The following is a 17,992-nucleotide window of genomic DNA, read 5'->3' as shown; positions in this document are numbered from 1 at the left end:
AGTGAATCTCCACAGAGTTGCTCTCCTAGGTGTGGCTGTTTAGGGTGCAGTCCTCCCTGTAAGTTAGACATTCTCCCATAAAACAAATTTCAGCAACTTCATTCAACTTCTATATATAAAGTTTCCCTCAAACCTTTTTCAAACTAAGTCCTGTCTCCTCCCTAGGAAGCATCTGCTCCCCATTGCCAAATTCTTCCACGTTCCTGTCCCTTTGGTCGTGTTTTCTTTAAATCCTTTAAAAAATGTGCATTTTGGCTGTGCGGTCATGCCAAGGAGTGTGAGAGTTTGCACATTTCAAGCAGGGATTGGCCCATCTCGAATTGGTGCATCCAGAGAACCTGTCACAAGTTCCTTGAAGCACTTCTGCCTTCTGTTGCGCTGGCACGGAGCTGACGGGCGCTCATTTTGCATGTCTCGGCTCCACGCTTGGCTGGGGAGGATATTTGCAAGGCTGGATATTTCTGGTTCTACTCCACGGAAGCCTTAAATGGAGTATTTGCTGTGCCCTGCCTCATGAAAAGGAGCCTCATAAAAAAAAACTTTGAAGGCTCCTGTTCAAATCCCTGATGTCAGACCTGCCTGGGTGGTGGTTTGTCTCTCTCCTGGTTGCTGAAGGAGTTTCTGAATTTTTTGGCTGTCGCCACGCTGCCTTAGCTCCCCTGCAGCTCTGCTGGCTTTGCCTTACCAATGGCTTTTGTAGGGCTTTTAATGCCATTTCCTCTTAACCCGCTCAAGCCACTTTCTCCACATGGGTTCAAAGATCTGGAAGTGGCTCACAAGGTGGTTTGGGCTGTTTTCCACTGTGCAGGGCTGCACTGGTGCTGTTCCCTATGCTTTGAACCACCCCATAGGAGTGACAGCTGAAAGTGTTTATGGTCTGAAACCCCAGAGCAGGTCCTTTTCCATGAAACAATGTCTTTGGAACCTTAAGAGGTATATTTCTGCTTGTCCCCTTGGGACATTTCCATCAGGCAGTGGCAGAAGGAGCCTGTGCTGAGTGATCAGCAAACACCAGCAGCTGTAGATCCCCATCGTGCAGCAGGAGCCACATCCCTTGATGTTACCAAACTAGCAGTGATAGCATAGGGATGAGGGTCTATCACCTGTCTCATCTGTCAGTGGTGACTTAATAACCTGGCACCTGGAATCCTCTCACTTACATGAGTAAGAGGGAGGAATGATTGATTTAAAACCTCCTTTCTCCAAGTAGATGCCGATTCTGTGTTGCCAGATAATATTACTGGTGCCTTCTGACCTTAAGAGAGAGTAATCTAAGTTAAATATCAGGCATTTGGATCTTGGCAAAGTTCAGATTGCCAAAATGAAGAAATACAAATAGCTAGGAAGGCGACGCTGCGCCTTCCCTGGATGGCTGAACAAGTGCCATTAGCGCTTGAGTGTATTCCCAACTAGATATAAAAGGAATCGGGAGTGTTAAGGAAAAACAGAGTAAAGTGAATGCCTCTTACAGCTGTCGCAATGGGAAAGTTGCAACATTTGCTTGTAGGAAAAGATGCAGAAGCACACAGAGTACCTGTTAGCGCGAGCGGAGCCAGACTTGGGCAGGATTTCAAGTGTTACAGACACAATCCTGAAGGCTATATGCAGAGCAGTATGACTTTTCCATGATGCTGGTTAAGAAGACGTGCCATTGCAAAATTTTTTTTTTTTTTTTTTTTTAAGGCTGCCTAAGTTTTCTTGGGCCTTTATAGAGCAGATGTAGCTTAGGAGTGTTGAGTGCGCTGGGGGACTGAGCTGAGGGAATGGCATCCTTGGCTGTGTTATAAACACGGCTTGTCCCTTGGCTCCCCTCGCTGCAGCTCAGGTTTCTAGCTGAGAAATAAAGTTCTCTGAGGGGAAAAAAAATCCGTCCTTGGTCCCTTTGTTCTGCTTTCCCATGGCAGACTGTGCTGACTTGTAGTGTTCCCTCTTTTGTCTGTAAAGTTATGAGCTCTCTGGCTCAGACGTAGTTACTCCTATAAACAGGGGTTGTGACAGAGCCATTATGGGCAAAAGCAGAGCGGTTTATTCCACCAGAGATTCTGGAGTTTGGGGAAAAATATTTGTCCAGATAGATTTTAGAAAATTAAAGACCTCATGCAAGAGGATTGTCAAAGAGAACTTTTCCTGGAGTAAAAAAGGAAGGTTTTTCTTCTAGTTATTATTTAATATTTTTATGAAATTAAACAGAGGGTTGACCTGAGTCTCTGTGACTTTCCAGGCTGCCAGGCAAGGGCCTGGGTCATTCCTCTTTCCATGGGGTGGCAAAGCCCTGCGGAACTCTCCAGGGAATTGAGCATTTCCCAACAACCATGGTGCTGCTTTAGCAAATGATCCCTCTGTCATGAACATCCCTTTCATTGGAAAATTTATCCTCAGGCTCAGCTTGGATGATCATACGGCTTCTAAGGGTATTAACAAATAGTGTTGGTTCTGGCTTTGTCTTAAGAAGGTTTCTATCACAATTAATCTTTGCCTACTCTCCATCCTTTCTTGTTTCTTGGAACATAGAGACCTTGCTCTAAATATCTGTGAGTTTAAATATGGATTTCTACATGCACATATAGACCCAAGTGCACAAATGGACATTTTATCATATCATACCATGCTGCGTCATATCTTTTAATACAATATTGTGTGTCTGCAGTGAGAAGACACCTTTTTCTGTCCTGGTTAGTCAAAATGAAGCATCAAAGGTTAATTTCTTTCTGTCTGAAATTTGCACAAAGCAAGTTAGACACGACTTTACTGTGCCACGATAAACTTTGCATAGTATACCTTGTATAAAGGTAAAATACATTTTCCATGACTTAAACCTTTGTGGATCGGTGCTATGCTAAGGGCAATTAGATTTAACATCCCTGGAAGCTCCAAAGGCATTTTAAAGGACTCGCTCTTTTGTTCCAACTCTAGCACTCAAAAAGACTGAGACATTTTTGGAATAGGTTTTGATGGACTTATATGAAAATTTATATGACTAAGAATTGGATTTGTTCCTCTGGAATATTATGGATTATTTTTATGTGGGAATTACATAAGTGTGCAGAGCTGCATGCAGTTGGCTTAATGTAGCTAAAAATATATATTCTGATTTCCATTTGGAAAGGTAGCTGGATTTTTCCAGCTTCCCCTCTCAGTGATGACTTTATGGTGTGTACGGGTTATAGATTACGGGAAAAATTGAAATGCATAGTAAAATTGAGGGGTTTAAAATGGATTAATATTTGATTATATCTTTGAGAAGATGAATACTGATGTGTGTCCTTCTCCACCCCTAAATCTGAACTGTGGTGAAATCCCTTACAAATAAAAGTTGTATCAGAGAGACCACCTGGATGTAAACAAGGACAGGAGTGGGCAGCACATGAGGAAGCAGAAATCTTTGGGGCATGGGGCAAAGGCTCATCCTGCTTTCATCCCATGGCTCATTTGCCTCTGGTGCAGCAGAAGTCACAAGGATTACCCTGAGAAGAGAAAACTTCACAGAGCAATCAGAGAGCACAAATGAGGGACAACTGCTCTCAGTTACATTACTCAAAGATACTCCATCTCTTCCTGCCTCCTCATCCTTTACCTTCTCTCTCTCTCTCTTTCTCTCTCTCCATATACATATACAGGAGAATTTATTTGACACAATAGTATCCAAAAAATTCTTCTTGGAGAAAGATTTTTTTCCATCTGTATTTTTGATAAAAAGCCTCATGAAGTGGAGGCTGAACTCTCCTGTTCCAAAAGAGAACACATTAGAAAACCTGATCCTTTTATTTTAAACTATTGGCTGTCCCACTTAACACTAAAATTGGGTTCATTTTGCTTCACCTTCCACGTGGAGCAACACCAGGTTACAATACCTTAAAAGATTTTAGGAAGTGGAATTGTGGTTCTGTGGGCAGCTTTGTTTCATCAGAAGAGTTTGTGTGATGACTGTATCAAGTGATACAGCACAGTGACTCTCTGAAAGGAAGAATGATGTAAATATACTGCAAGAGAGATGAACAAAGGGTGTTCTTCTAAATTATCTGCACATTTGTGACTCACCTAGAACAAATACAGTATAAAATTGCAGAGCTGACAGGATGCTTCCATCAGGTTTTTAAATGTTGTGTGAGATGGAACATGTTTTATGGCATAAAACCCAAATTCTGCTTTTGTTTTGCTTCTTCTGTATGTTTTCTAAAATGGACATGTCACTTTGGCTGTATAATCTTATCATATTTAGATTTGATTTAAATCCTGTCTTTTCTCAGCTGTGCTTGCTAATGGAATCATTCATGCTTTTTATACAGTTGATCTAATAATATTTTCCTGACTGCTCTCTGGCATTATTTTTTACTTTGTAGGAAGCATGGCAAAACTGGCAATATAAATTGAGTCTGCATTTTAATGACATTGATGGTGATTTTTCATGCATTTGGATAAGGTGGGGGTTTCTTTTCCTCTCTTTGTACCATGGTCATTCCAATATACTGTGGTGTGGGCATGTGAATGACTGATTGATTTGCAGGTTTCTCTAATAAGGAAGAAGACTTTTCCAATATTACTTTGCTTGCTTAAGCTGCTCTGTGCATGCAGGCCATCAATAGAATGTCCATGAGATATCTTCATTCTTCTCTCTTTATTTTATAAGCAATGTACTCCAATGACCTATGAACTTCTCTGTTGGAAGTCCCTGGTCCCTCTTCAGTACAACTAAAATGGTGTCTCCCACTGGAAAGCACTAGGAGATGGTAAGTCAGTGACTTTCAGCATTTTCTGATGGGAAGATTTATCAGATTTCAAATGAGGATTGGTGAACAAACGTTTCTCATTTAGTGAAAATATATTTTTTTCTGGATACACTTAGAGAACAAATTATGGACTGTAGCAATGACTGTCTCCACTACATTTTATACCTGCACAATCCCCACGATGACTTCAGTGATGGTGGGGAAAGTGGCACAAGTGTGGCCCTTCAGAATGAGTTTTCTTCTTATTTTACAGACTGTCCAAGATGCCAAGTGCTACCTCAGGAGAGCCAAGCCCTTCACAGAGGCAGCAGATGCAGTTCAGCATTGCTCATTCTGTTGTGCTTCAACTCTGACCACGGAGGCGCGAGCTCCTGGGACAGAAAGTGCTCTGTTTACACTCAGACCTTGGCATTTTTCCTAAGGGTACCAATTATAATGGTGTTTTTTTGTGATATGGGCACACATCCATTATGAATTGGCTTGCACCCACCAACTCATTTTGTACAGGCCATGGAACATCCATCAGATGGCAACGATTCCCATTCGTGTGCAATGTTAAGGAAATCTAGATCATTACCAGCAGGATAATGAATTCCCTAGAATTGTTCCATTGTGCAATTATATGAAGTATGCTAAGAGAAAGGGCAGTTTCTCAATAAAGTACTCCTTTTTATTTTCCTAAACCACAGGAATGATAGATTATTAATCATGATTAATGCTCAGTTACAGTGAATTATAGTGGAGCAGTGCCTGGAAATCCCAGTCTGCTTGGTAAACTCATTTTCTTGCATAATAGGAAACTTACCTTGCATTTAAGAGAACCTAAACAGATGAAAGCAATGGAACCACCCATTTCACATAATTAAAAGAAAAATTTAATAGATACATACATTCTTAGTCTGACACTCTTGAACTTTTTTTTATACTGTACAAGCATAATAGAAGAAATACAATTGCAAACATCTTAATTGTTCCCATATTTTGCTTTCTTCCTGAGAACCAAAATCTTCTAGAGCTCAGCTGTAGCACTCAGCCTGAATCCCTCAGCAGCACTGGAGTTAAGGCAGAGCTGTGCATTGTCTGGACATTTGGAAGATGTTTCTTGCTTTAGCTGATGATTGCTCAAGACAATATGAATGATCAAAGTGCTTTAGGAAGCAGAGGAAAGTCAAATGAGGTAATATAATATATTCCATCCCTATATTTGGGGATGTACATGGGATAATTTTTGCCAGCCCCATATCTAAGGGACTCATTGCACATGGAGAGTAAGGCACCAAAAAGACATTATGGAAGTTCTCATGGTCAGTCAGAGATAATAATATTCTTAATATTCTTTGAGATAACTGAACATTAAACTTTTGGAAGCCACCAGAGGCTTTTCCAATATTTAGCAAACATCAGTTCCCCTAAAGTTTACATCCTAATCCGTATTGTGTTCTGAGAACAGAGTGAAAGGAGGTGAGAAGACATTTTTGTCTCAAGGATGAGACTGCTGGGTCATTTCCAAGAGGAGATCCTTAGAGAGCATCCCATGGTCCTTTCCTGTGGAAGGTAGCAATGCAGCTCTCCGTTATTCTCTCTGTCTCTCTCTTCCCCCAAGCAATCTGTCAGTGCATTTCTGGTGCCGGGGAGAGGCGTCGTGTCGGAGCGCTGTTCCCGTTTGCAAAACGGGAACTTCTATTTGTTGTTCTCAGGAGCTGGTTTCACACACTGACATCTCGCCGGGAGCACAGCTGAGTCCAACATGTTCCCAACAGCCATCCACCCAAACGCCTCCTACTCCAGCACCCAGACCTTCCTTCCCAGTAAATAAAAAATACAGAGCCAGCCTCGAATTGTTCCAAATGCTTCGGCTTCCCTGGAATGTCTGCCCATGTTCAGATCTGATAAATGGGTATTTTTCTGCACCAGGAAGTCAGTTTAGTGTGGGAATAGGAGGCTTTTCAAAGAGTTTCTGGAATAGTTAATGGAAAAGTCTGACTGACTTTCTCTGGTGTCAATATGTTTAAGTGCTCATACCTGTCATGAAAGTACAATGTTGCAATTAACAACTTTAAGACAGAAAACAAAGTTATCACAAGCTGCTGATTCTACTGTGTTGTATGAAATAACATGCTTTTCAAGGTTTCATTGCTGAAAAAGGTCTCAAAAAATCTACTTCCTAAAGCAGGAAACTGAGCAGTGTGCCCATGTACACTTCAGCAAGGAGATATTGCTGCATTATTTAAAACACCACCAACAGCAGCTCTCAATATATCCCAGTGTGATTCCATTCGTATTGCTGGGACATCCTGTCTAATCATGGGTATAGTTATTCTGTCTTTGACCTTACCTCTGCTCTGTAGTAGACATGACCTCAGTATGCCAATCTATGGATTACAACACCAAAAAAAAAATCTTTTGAATTATGATTCCTAGGAAAAAAGTTGGAAAAAATTCCACATTTGTGCCAAAAGCTCCCAGTCCAGTTCCACAGCTGAATGAGACTTCTCTTGCCATGCATTATACTGGTGTGGTCAATATGTTTTTTCTTGCAGACTCAGAATTGGAACAAGACATCCTGGCTTGAAAGGCTAATTCCCCATCTCTGATTCCCTCACTGACAACATTTAGGGGTATGCCACCCTCTGGTTCCCCCTCTTGGGCTCCGTTCAGCCATTGCACATGAAATCTCCCATTTTGGAGACTGGCATCAAGAGCAAGGACTGCCAATGTACATCTTTATTGGTGCTTCTCTAGGAACTGGTACGTGGAACAAGCTTCCTTCTTTTCTGCATCCTAAATGCCTTGGGTCAGAGTTTTTATTCATAAATATCCACATGCCACTTTCTATCACAACCTGTGGCAGAAAGGATAGAATGATCCAAGCCTCTGTGGCCTGGTATGTAGAAGTGAGAGTTTAGCTTAGCTTTGGAAGATTTAAGATCAAAATTCCATGGGAGAGTGCAAATTGAAGCATTAAAACTCAGCATTGCCCATCCTGGGATGAGTGACCCAAACCAGTGCCTCCTGGATGTCAGTGGGTTGTGCTGTGGGATTTGGGTCCAGACCCAGCCAGCAGGCTGGGACTGATGTGGTGATGAAGGACTAATGATTTAGCTCCTTTAGGTGACTACAGCTCACAATGGGACAATGCAAGATAAGGAAATCTCTTCTATTCCTCACCAATGTCCTGGAAGGAGCAGAAAAATGAGATGTTCTGGGCTGCTCGCTGCATTGCTGAGGTTTGTTGTCTTCTAGTCACTAGGCTTTGTAAGACACCTGGAAAAAGGTTGTTAGTGGTTCTACTTCTGGCTTTCTGATTTTTTTGAAAGCATGAGTTTTCCAGAAGGGGGATAAGGAAAGGATATACACATGATTTTTTTCCCCCCATTAAATCTTTATGCACTAGGACTACTCCGATTAATATGCAAGTGGCTTCAATGATTTTAGAAATGCTTAATACTCTTAAAATTTAGAAATGCTTAATACTCAAGATACTCTAGTATCTTGCCCAGGATCCTTGTTTGGGATTCCACAGGCACTTCTTCACTGAGATCAGTGGGGTTTTTGGGAGCACTGACTTTGGTGTTAGTCTATATACACCTAATGTGAGCAAGCAATTCTGTATTTTCCTCTGTGCTTAATACCTGTGTTCTGCACCCTCAGGCAGCTGAATTTACATGCTTTTGTTGTCATATGTGTCATGTGCAACATGTTTTTCCTTTTTATTAATCAGACCTGCCATCAGAAAAGAGATAGAGGGAATTTGAAAGCACAACCAGCATAGATACTGTCATTTTGTAATCTTCTGTGCACAGGTGGAGATGCCTGTTTGTACTAGAATAGGTGGCAATATTCTATTTCTTGCAAAAGTCTTACAAATGAAAATCAAGCAAAGGAGTTACTGGCTATCTGTGGGGTAATTCTTCTCTGGAAGTGTGCAGTCAATTCCCATTTAGGCTAATTACACTTAAGAAGTCCTTTCCTATAACTAATGAACAATAGGCATAACCTGTTATTACATAACCATGGACCAGCACATTAATACACTGTTGAATTGCAGTACCCTGTGAAAATGCTTCCTCCACAAAATTCACTGGAGATTTTCAGTGACATTTGCTGTAATTACCAGTAGCATGGTTTCTAATTAATTTAATTTTTTTTCTACCTATACTGGGCATATAAGAGTGTTTTAAGAGATTGAATAAATAAATTTTTAATTATAAAATGATGCTGTATCATAAATTATTTATAATAACCAACAATGTGTAATACATGTTTAGGCATGAATCCATTAGGAAGATGAACTAATATATATATCAGTCCTAAAATAACGTCCTAATTTGTTCTGTGTTTATTAATGGCAAAACCAGTGTTTAAAGCAATTAAAGGTTTAGAAAAGCTTGGATTGACAGTGGATAAAGCAGTGAGCACACTTGGCACTTAGGAATTCTGTTGTCATCTATGGCAGAGAAGACCCCTTTTTGTCCTTTATTGGTTTCAGCAGTTTGTGATACCATGCCACCAGAATGGTACAGAAATAGAGACCTCCAGGGAGGGAGGGACGAGATGCACATAGTCCTCATTGACAAAATCTCTGGTTATGATTAATATTAAAAAAAAAAAAATCTCCTTTGTAATCTGTCAGGTAGTTTTGAGGAATTTTGTCAATTATTTTCCTATCAACGATAGCAGACTTCTGAAATCTCCATGGCGAGCTCCAGGCACTCCCCAGTCTCGTGGCAGGACTCAAAGAGGCTGCAATCAATGTCACAGTCACAGTTGCAGTCGTTGTTGCCGTGCTCTTCGTCGGAGGTCTGGTAATATCTATTGGATGGACAACAGGTATCTGTCAGCCAATGTTCACAGGTATCAGGCAGCATTATAAGAAAGTCCCAAAACTGGCAGAACAAGCAGGCCAGGATAAGTGTTGCGCATTCATCTAAGAGAAAGGAAAAGCAGGGAGACGTAAGAACAAGTGTGAGTTGGGATTACCCAGGTTTAGGCCAGTGTGGCTAGACAGAAGTGAGGGACTGTGCTAAAAATACATTGATGATAGATACTTCCGTAGAGACAAGTGAAAAGTTTATTTTCCACTTTAATTGCTCTGGAAAAACAGCAGCTTTATGAAAAGAATTGGAATGGAGACATTCTGTGGCAGTGAAATGCAGAAGAACAAACCCTTTACAAGCCCTTTAAACCCAAATTTATCTTCTCATGCCAAGACAGCAAGGAGGCTGAAGAGGCACAAGAATCTGGGAGGGGACACAGCCAGGACAGGTGACCCCAGCTGGCTAGAAGGATAGTCCAGACCATATGGCATCAATATAAATTAGGCAGAAAACAAGCAGGGGTTTCTGCTCAGATAGCTGACTGGGCATCAGTTGGTGAGAGGTGAGCAACTGCAATTTGAATACCTTGTTTTGTATATTCTAATTTTTTATTTTTAATTTTTAAAAAAATTTTTTTCTTCCTCCCATGTAAAACCACTACATTGTCCTATTACACTGCATTTATCTCATCCCATGAGTTTTCTTCCTTTTACCCTCCTGGTAGCCCCATTCTGCAGAGGGGCAGTGAGTGAGGGTTCTGTGGGGTTGCGTAAACCGTGATACCAGCACAAGTGACACTGGAGTTTATTTTCATTTTCACAAGAGTTTGCACTAGAAATGTTAAAAGACTACCAAGGACAGGGAGGGAGAGCAGGTCTGGAGAAGAGCATTCAGAGAGGGCAGTGTGTCTCAGCTCAGGGTCCTGCCAACTCCCCACCAAACAGGGTTCTCACCTTTTCATTCACAAATGTCAGTTTTTCAAAGGAGACAAAAGTTTGGAAAATAGATTATGTAGGATGTGTGTCTGGAGCCAGTGAATATTCCTGAAAACTTGGTCACCATGACTAAACCCCTGTGCTATGTTTGTGCCCTCCCAAAATCAACTAATTAACTCCTCACCCCTCAGCCTCCAGCATCTGGGGAGGCTGCTTGGGTGCAGCAGGTGTGAGATTCCAACTGTGTGAATCCAGTTGGAGCACAAACCCAGACCTTTCTTTTTTTCTTTCTTTTTTTTTCTCTTCTTGTTTTTGCAAAGGAAAAATGCCTTCAACAATATGAATGTCTTTTCATTGGTTCTTTCAGGAAAGCATATGGTTATAACCACATTTCTTGCCCTAGGATGACTAACTGTGAACTCATTCAACTGCATTGGTTCTGTTGTGGCATTTTCTAGCTCACGTAACATGAAGTTCACTGCCAGGAAGTTTCCAGAATTATGCTTTTTTTTTTTTAGAAAGCTTTCTTGATGAAAAAACAAAATAAAAAAAAATCATTCCAGCTTCTTTATTAAAAAGGCAGTTAAAGCAGGTAGCAAGAACAAATAGCATATGACTGAACTTCTTTCTAAATGGCATATCATCACCAATGTTATCAATTTTAATACTTATTTAAATATGTCAAGATCTATTTAGGTTCAGACAAGCACAACTAACTTCTAAGTCAGTTCTGTCAAATAAGAATGACTAGATTTTGGCGATACTCAGTAAGTTCATGCTTATATTTTTTCCTAGCTAAATGAACTGAAATAATTATAAAATTGAAACAGTTAATAAGGTGACACCACTGTATTTAATTGTATGAAATTTACGCTGTAGAAAATGTAATCATTTTATCCAGTAGTTCTTGCTGTAATTAAGACTATTCTTTTTAGATCTCTTATGTTTATGAAATTTCTTTCCTATACATAGATGTGAGAGACAGAATTCAAAGTTATGTCTCAATTAAGGATTTGGCAATTTTTTTTCTCCCTCTCCAAAGATCCATTTTTTTAATAACAGTTTCTCTGGATGTGTTAACCATAATGGTGCTTATGTAATCTGGAGAGAATAGATATGATTCTTAGGGCTTCATCCAGGAATGAGAGCACACAAAAAGCACAAGATTTTAATAATAAAGTAATGTTTCAGCACAGACTCTGTGATGTGCAGTAAAGATGCTTTTAAATTCCCATCAGAGCACACACCATGAACTGTGATAATGGATGTAACACATTTCAAAAAATCTGCATGTGTGAGGCTTTTTGGTCCTGTTTTAAGTGGGGTAATGTATATAAATAATAGATATTAGCAATTAGACATCCATTCCTATGCATTCATTTATATATTTGAAAATAAATTAGCCACAAACTGCATAAAAGAAGATGCAATCTCTTGTTTTCCCCTCTGTTTTCCCTGCTGTTTGCCAAACGGCGTTACTGCGTTTATCTCAGTGAGAACAATGACCTCGGCTCTCGTTCTCTACATTACTAGATTAATTAGCACAAAAGAAGAATTTATAATAATTTTTCTAGCATGCCTCATCTCTAAGTTTCCCTGATCTTGTTGGTGGCATCTGCTCACAGATGATGCTCTGAGCAACCCTGGTCCGAAGCTTGCTGAAGCCTTTCTGGTCATCCTTGGTGAGACCTGTGAGTGTTGTATTTGCTGTTGTCTGAGCAACAAAATAATCACCTGGGAACAAAATAATCACCAATTTCCTCATCTACTGCTCTGCCTTCAGAGGTTCTCCAAGCACCAGCAAACAGGATTTGGCCTTGTGTATGTGGAATAAGCAGTAAGTTGTCAGAGTGGAGTGAGCCGAGTATGCAGTGACAACCACAAATCTGTCTTCCTTTGGTTTTCTTGGCTTCTAGCCAACCCTTAACATTATTAATTAAGCACAGATTGGGGTTTTTTTGTTGTTGTTGTTGTTAATTTCCTTCACGTTTAGCTTTTTTAAGGAGAATGAAATCTGTTATTTGCATCACATGGTACACACCTGTGTGCCAGTAGTGGTGGAGATAGACCTCAAATTCAAAAATAGGGAGTGTCTGGACAAGAGGACAAGTCCCCTAAATAAAATAAATACTTCAGATCCTTCTCTGAAATTAAGCATATTCCAACAGATGTGTCATAGACATCCCTTTTGTAAGGATCTGTGACACAATAGAGATGTTAATGATCCTTGGAGAGTAGGGCACTTTATTGTGTTGATCTGTATTTAGAAATGCTTAATTTAGGAATTGTTAAAAGATATGCACGACAGATCCCAGCTCCACTGGATATAACACACTAATCCATTATTGCAAAAGGCACTCAAGAGAAACTTCTGAAATACTTCACAGAGCCTTTTTTTAACATCCACTGGAATAACCAGGAATAGATTTATCTGATACTGACACTGGTGCCTCTGTGCAAACTCTCTTTACTAAAGTACAAATGCTCTGTGGCACAATTAGCTCTGAGCTCCTCTTCTGTGACTTTAGTATCACTGACAATTTAAGATCATCTTCTAGAAATTCTCATCTATCACACAAATATCTGCAGGGCAACTTAACATTGCTTTTGGCGATGTTCTTGAACCTCCTGTTCAACATTTAATTTCGAGTTGGTTATACATAGTTCTTTTGCAGTGGGCATTATTTAGAAATCAGCTCAAATGTGATCTGTTTTATCAAACATACCGTCACTGTCTCTCTGATGTACTGATGCATCATCTTCAATGTAAGTGAATTCTCTGCATTTCTCCAGGGAAGCAATGGATGATCTGCTTGCATCTGACAATTTCTTCTCATTTTTGGTACCCTTTGATGAAGCGTCTGTGATGCTGAATTCTGCGACAGAACTCATAACAATACCTTTCATAGGCTTTTCATCTGTGTGTTTTTCATTTGTAAGCTGGTTATCTGGTGGGATTAGGAAAAAAAAGACTGTGATACCAAGGCAGAGATCTGAGAGAATAACATATGCAGAATTTTCAAACCTACAGTTGTTTACTTCCAAGGCCTAACCCTTCTCACCTAATGATTTCAGTCTCTTTACAGAGGTTTATTCATAGTAAAGGTGTTTGTGAACTTGCCTTCTAAGGCTTTCTCTTAAACCCAGAGGACTTAGAGGCTAAGTAATAATTTACTTCCAGTGGGTGGCATTAGGCTTGGAAAGAAAACAGAACTATAGCCTCAGCAGACATCTATTTAGAGTTTGATACCCTAACTTCAATTTGTGACATAAAAGAAGGCAAAACAATTATCTCGTTATTTTTCAGCTGCAACTTCATTTCCCTAAATTAACAGCCAACAATGTCACCTAGGCGGTACCTGGATGCAGATGTGCCAGCTCACCGTGGCTCATAATCTTGTAGCAAAGATATCCAGATGGTCTCTGTTTAGCATCCAGATTCCTTATTTCATAACTTCATCCCCACTCGCGTTGTTGGCCTGGAAGTCAACTAGGAGATGGGATACTTCACATGCTGTCAGCGTGCCAGAGAGGCAGCTCAAAAACCAGAGGGAGAGCTTAATTTTAAGCCTCAACTAGGGGAAAGGTTAAGAAGAGTTCTGAGTTCAATTTATTCTTGAAGAACTCCTCAGGCACAGATAAACATGGGTTGATATATAGTTTCACTCGATCTCTGAAGTGATCAAGTGGCCAAGAAACACAGTCATTCTCTCCGTGGCGGGGATGATAAAACCTCATCAGTTCTTATCTACAGCTGATTAACTCCTGCACCTCACATCAAGCACAGCCTCACTTTTTATCTCACTTAAATCTTGTGATATGCTTGCTCTTGAGCTATATACAGAAAATCAATCTTTACAAACACCTCAGTTTTGCAAATGCTACTTTCTGAGAGGAACAGTAAGTGCTCTGAAGTGGTTCGTCTGTACTTGCCTGCAAGGAGTCTGCAGAGAGGCCCTGCATATCTCTTGGTTTTTAGGTACCTTTGACTTCTGAGATATCTTAAAGAAAAGCCAAGGAAAGGCTGACAGAGAGTGAAACCTTGATGACACTGCAGCTGTGCCCCCAGTATCTTCGCAGAGAGAGGAGGAAATGTGGAAGGGATGGATGGATTACAGGGTAAGTTTAAAATTCAGTGCAACCATAAGGCTTGGAGAGGGGGGAAGCAAGGATTTGAGAGATAAGCAGTATCTAGTTCAAGTCCAGTGAAGGCCGCTGAGCTGGTGAGAGTTCTGGAAGACCTTCTGTGTGAGCAGGGTCTGGGGGAGTTGGCTTTGGTTGGCCTGGAGGAGAAGGCAAAGAACAGTGCTGGATGCTTTGTTCCCCTCCAGAGCCAGGGTAACTGAGAAGTCAGACCCCAACTCCTCCCAGCAGGGCACAGATGGAAAATGAGGGGAGGACACTGTCAGAAGCTGCAGCAAAGGCAACTGGAACTGCCCAGGGAAAGAATTCCTCATCATGGGACATGTAAAGCTCCAGAACAGGCCACAGCAAGGCTGTGGTTGTGTGAAGAGCTCAGCTGGGCATGAACCCCAGCAACCTGCTCTTACTGTAGGTTTCTGACGAAGGCCAAACAAGGTGATTCTAGAGTCCCTTCCAAGCTAATTTTTCTATGATTTCTATGACTCCACTTACTTACAGAATGAGTGAGCAATTAATTTAAATTTCTGCTCATAGCTGTGTTTCTAGCCATTTTAGATAATTTTTACCTAGTGAAATACGTAGAAGCAGAAAAGCTGGGTAGAAGTTAGTAGAGTAAGATCTTGGGATAAGTTAAGCATAAAAACTGGGCTATCATTTTCATTTTAAATCACTGCTTTAAAATTGTGTGTTGGCCGAGGTATTGTCTTGATTTTGAAGTCATAATGACAACAAAGTCTACTGTGATGGAAGTGTGAATTTCCATGTCCAGGAGACTTGGCCTTGGGCAGGGAGTGAAGGATGGGGGGGAGGCAGTAAGAGAGCAGTGGCACAAAGAGGAGGCTCAGAAACCTGTAAGTGTCAGGTTTTGTGAGCATTTTGATGAAGGAAAGCCACAGGCAAGATGGGAAGGGCAGGAGAGGCAGTGGCTCCACTGGGTGTGACCCAGCAGTGCAAAGCACAGCAGTTCTCCCCTGAGCTTGTACCCTTGGTCATAGGAATTCAGCATCTGAGGCTATGCATGCCTGGCTTTGCCCATCTGTGATGAGTTGTTGATGGTTTTCCCCTCAGAGTAAGCAAATACAGCTTTTTTTTCCCCCTCTCTGACTTCCTGACCAGCCTCTTCAGTCCAGAATGTGACAACTCGTGTCTTTTGGATGTCCTTTCATGTACAGCCATGACTGTTTTCCAGTGTTTGTAAATCAGTGACATTCCACAGCTTTGCCTGCACTTTCATTCAATAACAAACCATCTCCAGGAAAAGTTGTGCTGATTAAAGCAGCAGAGCTCAGGAGGAAGCAGTGTCCTGCTTATGCATTGGATTTTTTGGATAACAATTGTTTTGTGGGTCCGAAAGACACAAGCCCTACCTGTTGGTCAGATGCCAATATCACATATGGGTCCTGTTTGTTCACACTAAGAGCTACACCCAGGCTGAGCCTTTGGATACACACGGAGCAGATCAAAAGGCTTAGGCAAGAATAACTATTATTTTCCACTTTCAAAATCTGCCCAAAAATCTAAACTAGATATGTTTTAATTCATGATATATTTGTTGAGTTCCTCAATTCTGCAACAATACAATGGCCCATGGAATGAATTTAAACATTCAAGAAATGAGACTGAAAAAAAAGTCTGACAGAAGTAATCAGTAAATGCCAGACTGACATTTACTGTATCCACCGACTTCTACTATTCATACTTGGAGTCAATTTTTATTCTTGAAGTGCTGTTGAAGAGAAATCAAAACCAGAAATAGAAAGGCATAGACATAACCTGAATTTTTCAATACAGCACCATCAAACAAAAGGGTAACAAAAGCTGTCACTCAGGGACTCTTCTGTTTGTTAAAGCATACTACATCTTGGAAAATACAGTACATTTTAGTGTCAGACTCTTAGTTTGAAAAGCTCCCTTTCAGTAATGTTATACTTGTCTTGTACAGCTAGATCAAGTCTCCACGCAATCACTGTAACAAGCAACTTGCTATGACAAGCGAGATCCTTGCTTCCAGAAAACACTGCAGGAGAGGCTAAAGCAGTGCACAATTATAGGTCTCAATTTCATTTTTATGCAATTACCTTCAGTTCAGCTGTGGGTCCATCTACATTATGTCTTTTATCAATATAATGTTTGCACAAAGTGTCTGAAGAAATAAAGATTGTGCTAGACCAGCAGAAAAAAAAGGTGGTTAGCACTTTTTTTTTTCCTACTAATAGTTTGTCACTGGATGGAACAGTAGTAGGTTGAGAGTTTGGAACAAATAGATGTAGCCAAATAGGATTTAAAAATATATTACATACCACTCATAGTATTTATGATTACTATTAAATGAGAATATTAAAAAAAACCCAAATTACAATTAGAGATGGGAAGAGGTCAAACTTTGCAACTCTCTTTTAAGAGCCTATGTTCAGCTTCAAATGACCACATATGACTGTGTTTTTAACGTATAGAAATCAACCACTGAAGTGAACTTAAAGGGAAAAATAAGTGTATCATGATGAAGAAATCTCAGATTATTCAGTGTTAGACTGTTAGGCAGAGGCTGCTGAAGGTACACCCCCACAATGTGCCATTTTTAAATAGTATGAAGTGGCAACTTTCTTCCTCACATGGGGAAGCTGGGACTTGCCTTGGCTGTTGCAGTAGAAGACTGGGATTGTTCACCCATGTTTGTATTAAAGACAGTCTCAATACTCACATGGAATTTCTTTTTTCTTTTTCTTTTTGGAGTTGGGCGATTCAGATGGCTGACTACAAGTGTCTAAATTCATGAAAGCACAAAGTAAATCACTTACTTTCCACTGATGTCAGCCCCAGATCCCTCTGGTTAATAGGGAGGAGCAGTGATACCAAGACTGGCATTTGCAGTGTGTCCCCTGACCTCTATTTCTCTTCACTGGCTTTAGGCACAAACCAGCATCTTGCAGCCCTGGAGAAGAGGAGTCTGCAGTTTCCCTGCATGCTTCTGAAATGAGATTTAGTATTGAGGTATACGAGGGCTCTAAGTCTATTTTTCAAAAGGGACAGAGGGTTTAAGAGGTGCTCTGTTCTGCTCAACAGGGACTGCAGCAATGCAGGTAATCCAAAGCAGCTCTTGGAGCAGCTGTTTAGGAGGAGACTCCACTGAAGGAGAAGGAGAGAATTGATCTCTGACCCTCCTAGGGCTCATCCACATCTTACAAGCAAAGGACGAGGGAGCCTGTGGCTCTACTCAATGCTGGCATTTGTTCCAAATCCATCCTGGCAGTGGCCCTTTGTCTCATGCTCCCGTAGCAAGGAGTCCCAAGGGTTAATGCTAAACTGTGTGGAAAACTGTAGCAGTTTAGGACCTGTAACTTTTTAATTTTCCCCTGAGGCGTGTTGATGT

General features: G+C 40.7%; 2 protein-coding genes across 20 annotated transcripts in view; one reads left to right on the top strand and one right to left on the bottom strand.

The window, feature by feature from the left end:
* Positions 1-17,992, top strand: part of LOC119706209 — a 346,096-nt gene that overhangs the window by 70,593 nt on the left and 257,511 nt on the right. For 13 of the 19 annotated variants that reach the window (XR_005258447.1, XR_005258439.1, XR_005258444.1 and 10 more), the window contains 4 exons: positions 4,628-4,727; positions 4,981-7,954; positions 9,405-9,557; positions 14,459-14,598. The gene's annotated coding sequence lies outside the window, so the exon portion shown is untranslated. The remainder of the gene's footprint in view (positions 1-4,627; positions 4,728-4,980; positions 7,955-9,404; positions 9,558-14,458; positions 14,599-17,992) is intronic. The other 6 variants (XR_005258441.1, XR_005258438.1, XR_005258443.1 and 3 more) reach the window with 6 other exon arrangements.
* MDFIC2 (MyoD family inhibitor domain containing 2) overlaps positions 7,953-17,992 on the bottom strand; it is a 44,984-nt gene continuing 34,944 nt past the window's right edge. Inside the window, exons 4-5 of the mRNA XM_038149517.1 lie at positions 13,206-13,427; positions 7,953-9,654 (exon numbers count right to left, since the gene is read on the bottom strand). Coding sequence (XP_038005445.1) covers positions 9,395-9,654; positions 13,206-13,427 — 482 coding nt within the window. The 3' untranslated portion in view covers positions 7,953-9,394. The remainder of the gene's footprint in view (positions 9,655-13,205; positions 13,428-17,992) is intronic.

This window comes from Motacilla alba, chromosome 12 (assembly GCF_015832195.1).
Source record: "Motacilla alba alba isolate MOTALB_02 chromosome 12, Motacilla_alba_V1.0_pri, whole genome shotgun sequence".
Lineage (NCBI taxonomy): Eukaryota > Metazoa > Chordata > Aves > Passeriformes > Motacillidae > Motacilla > Motacilla alba.
This window is presented reverse-complemented; position numbering and strand designations above follow the sequence as displayed.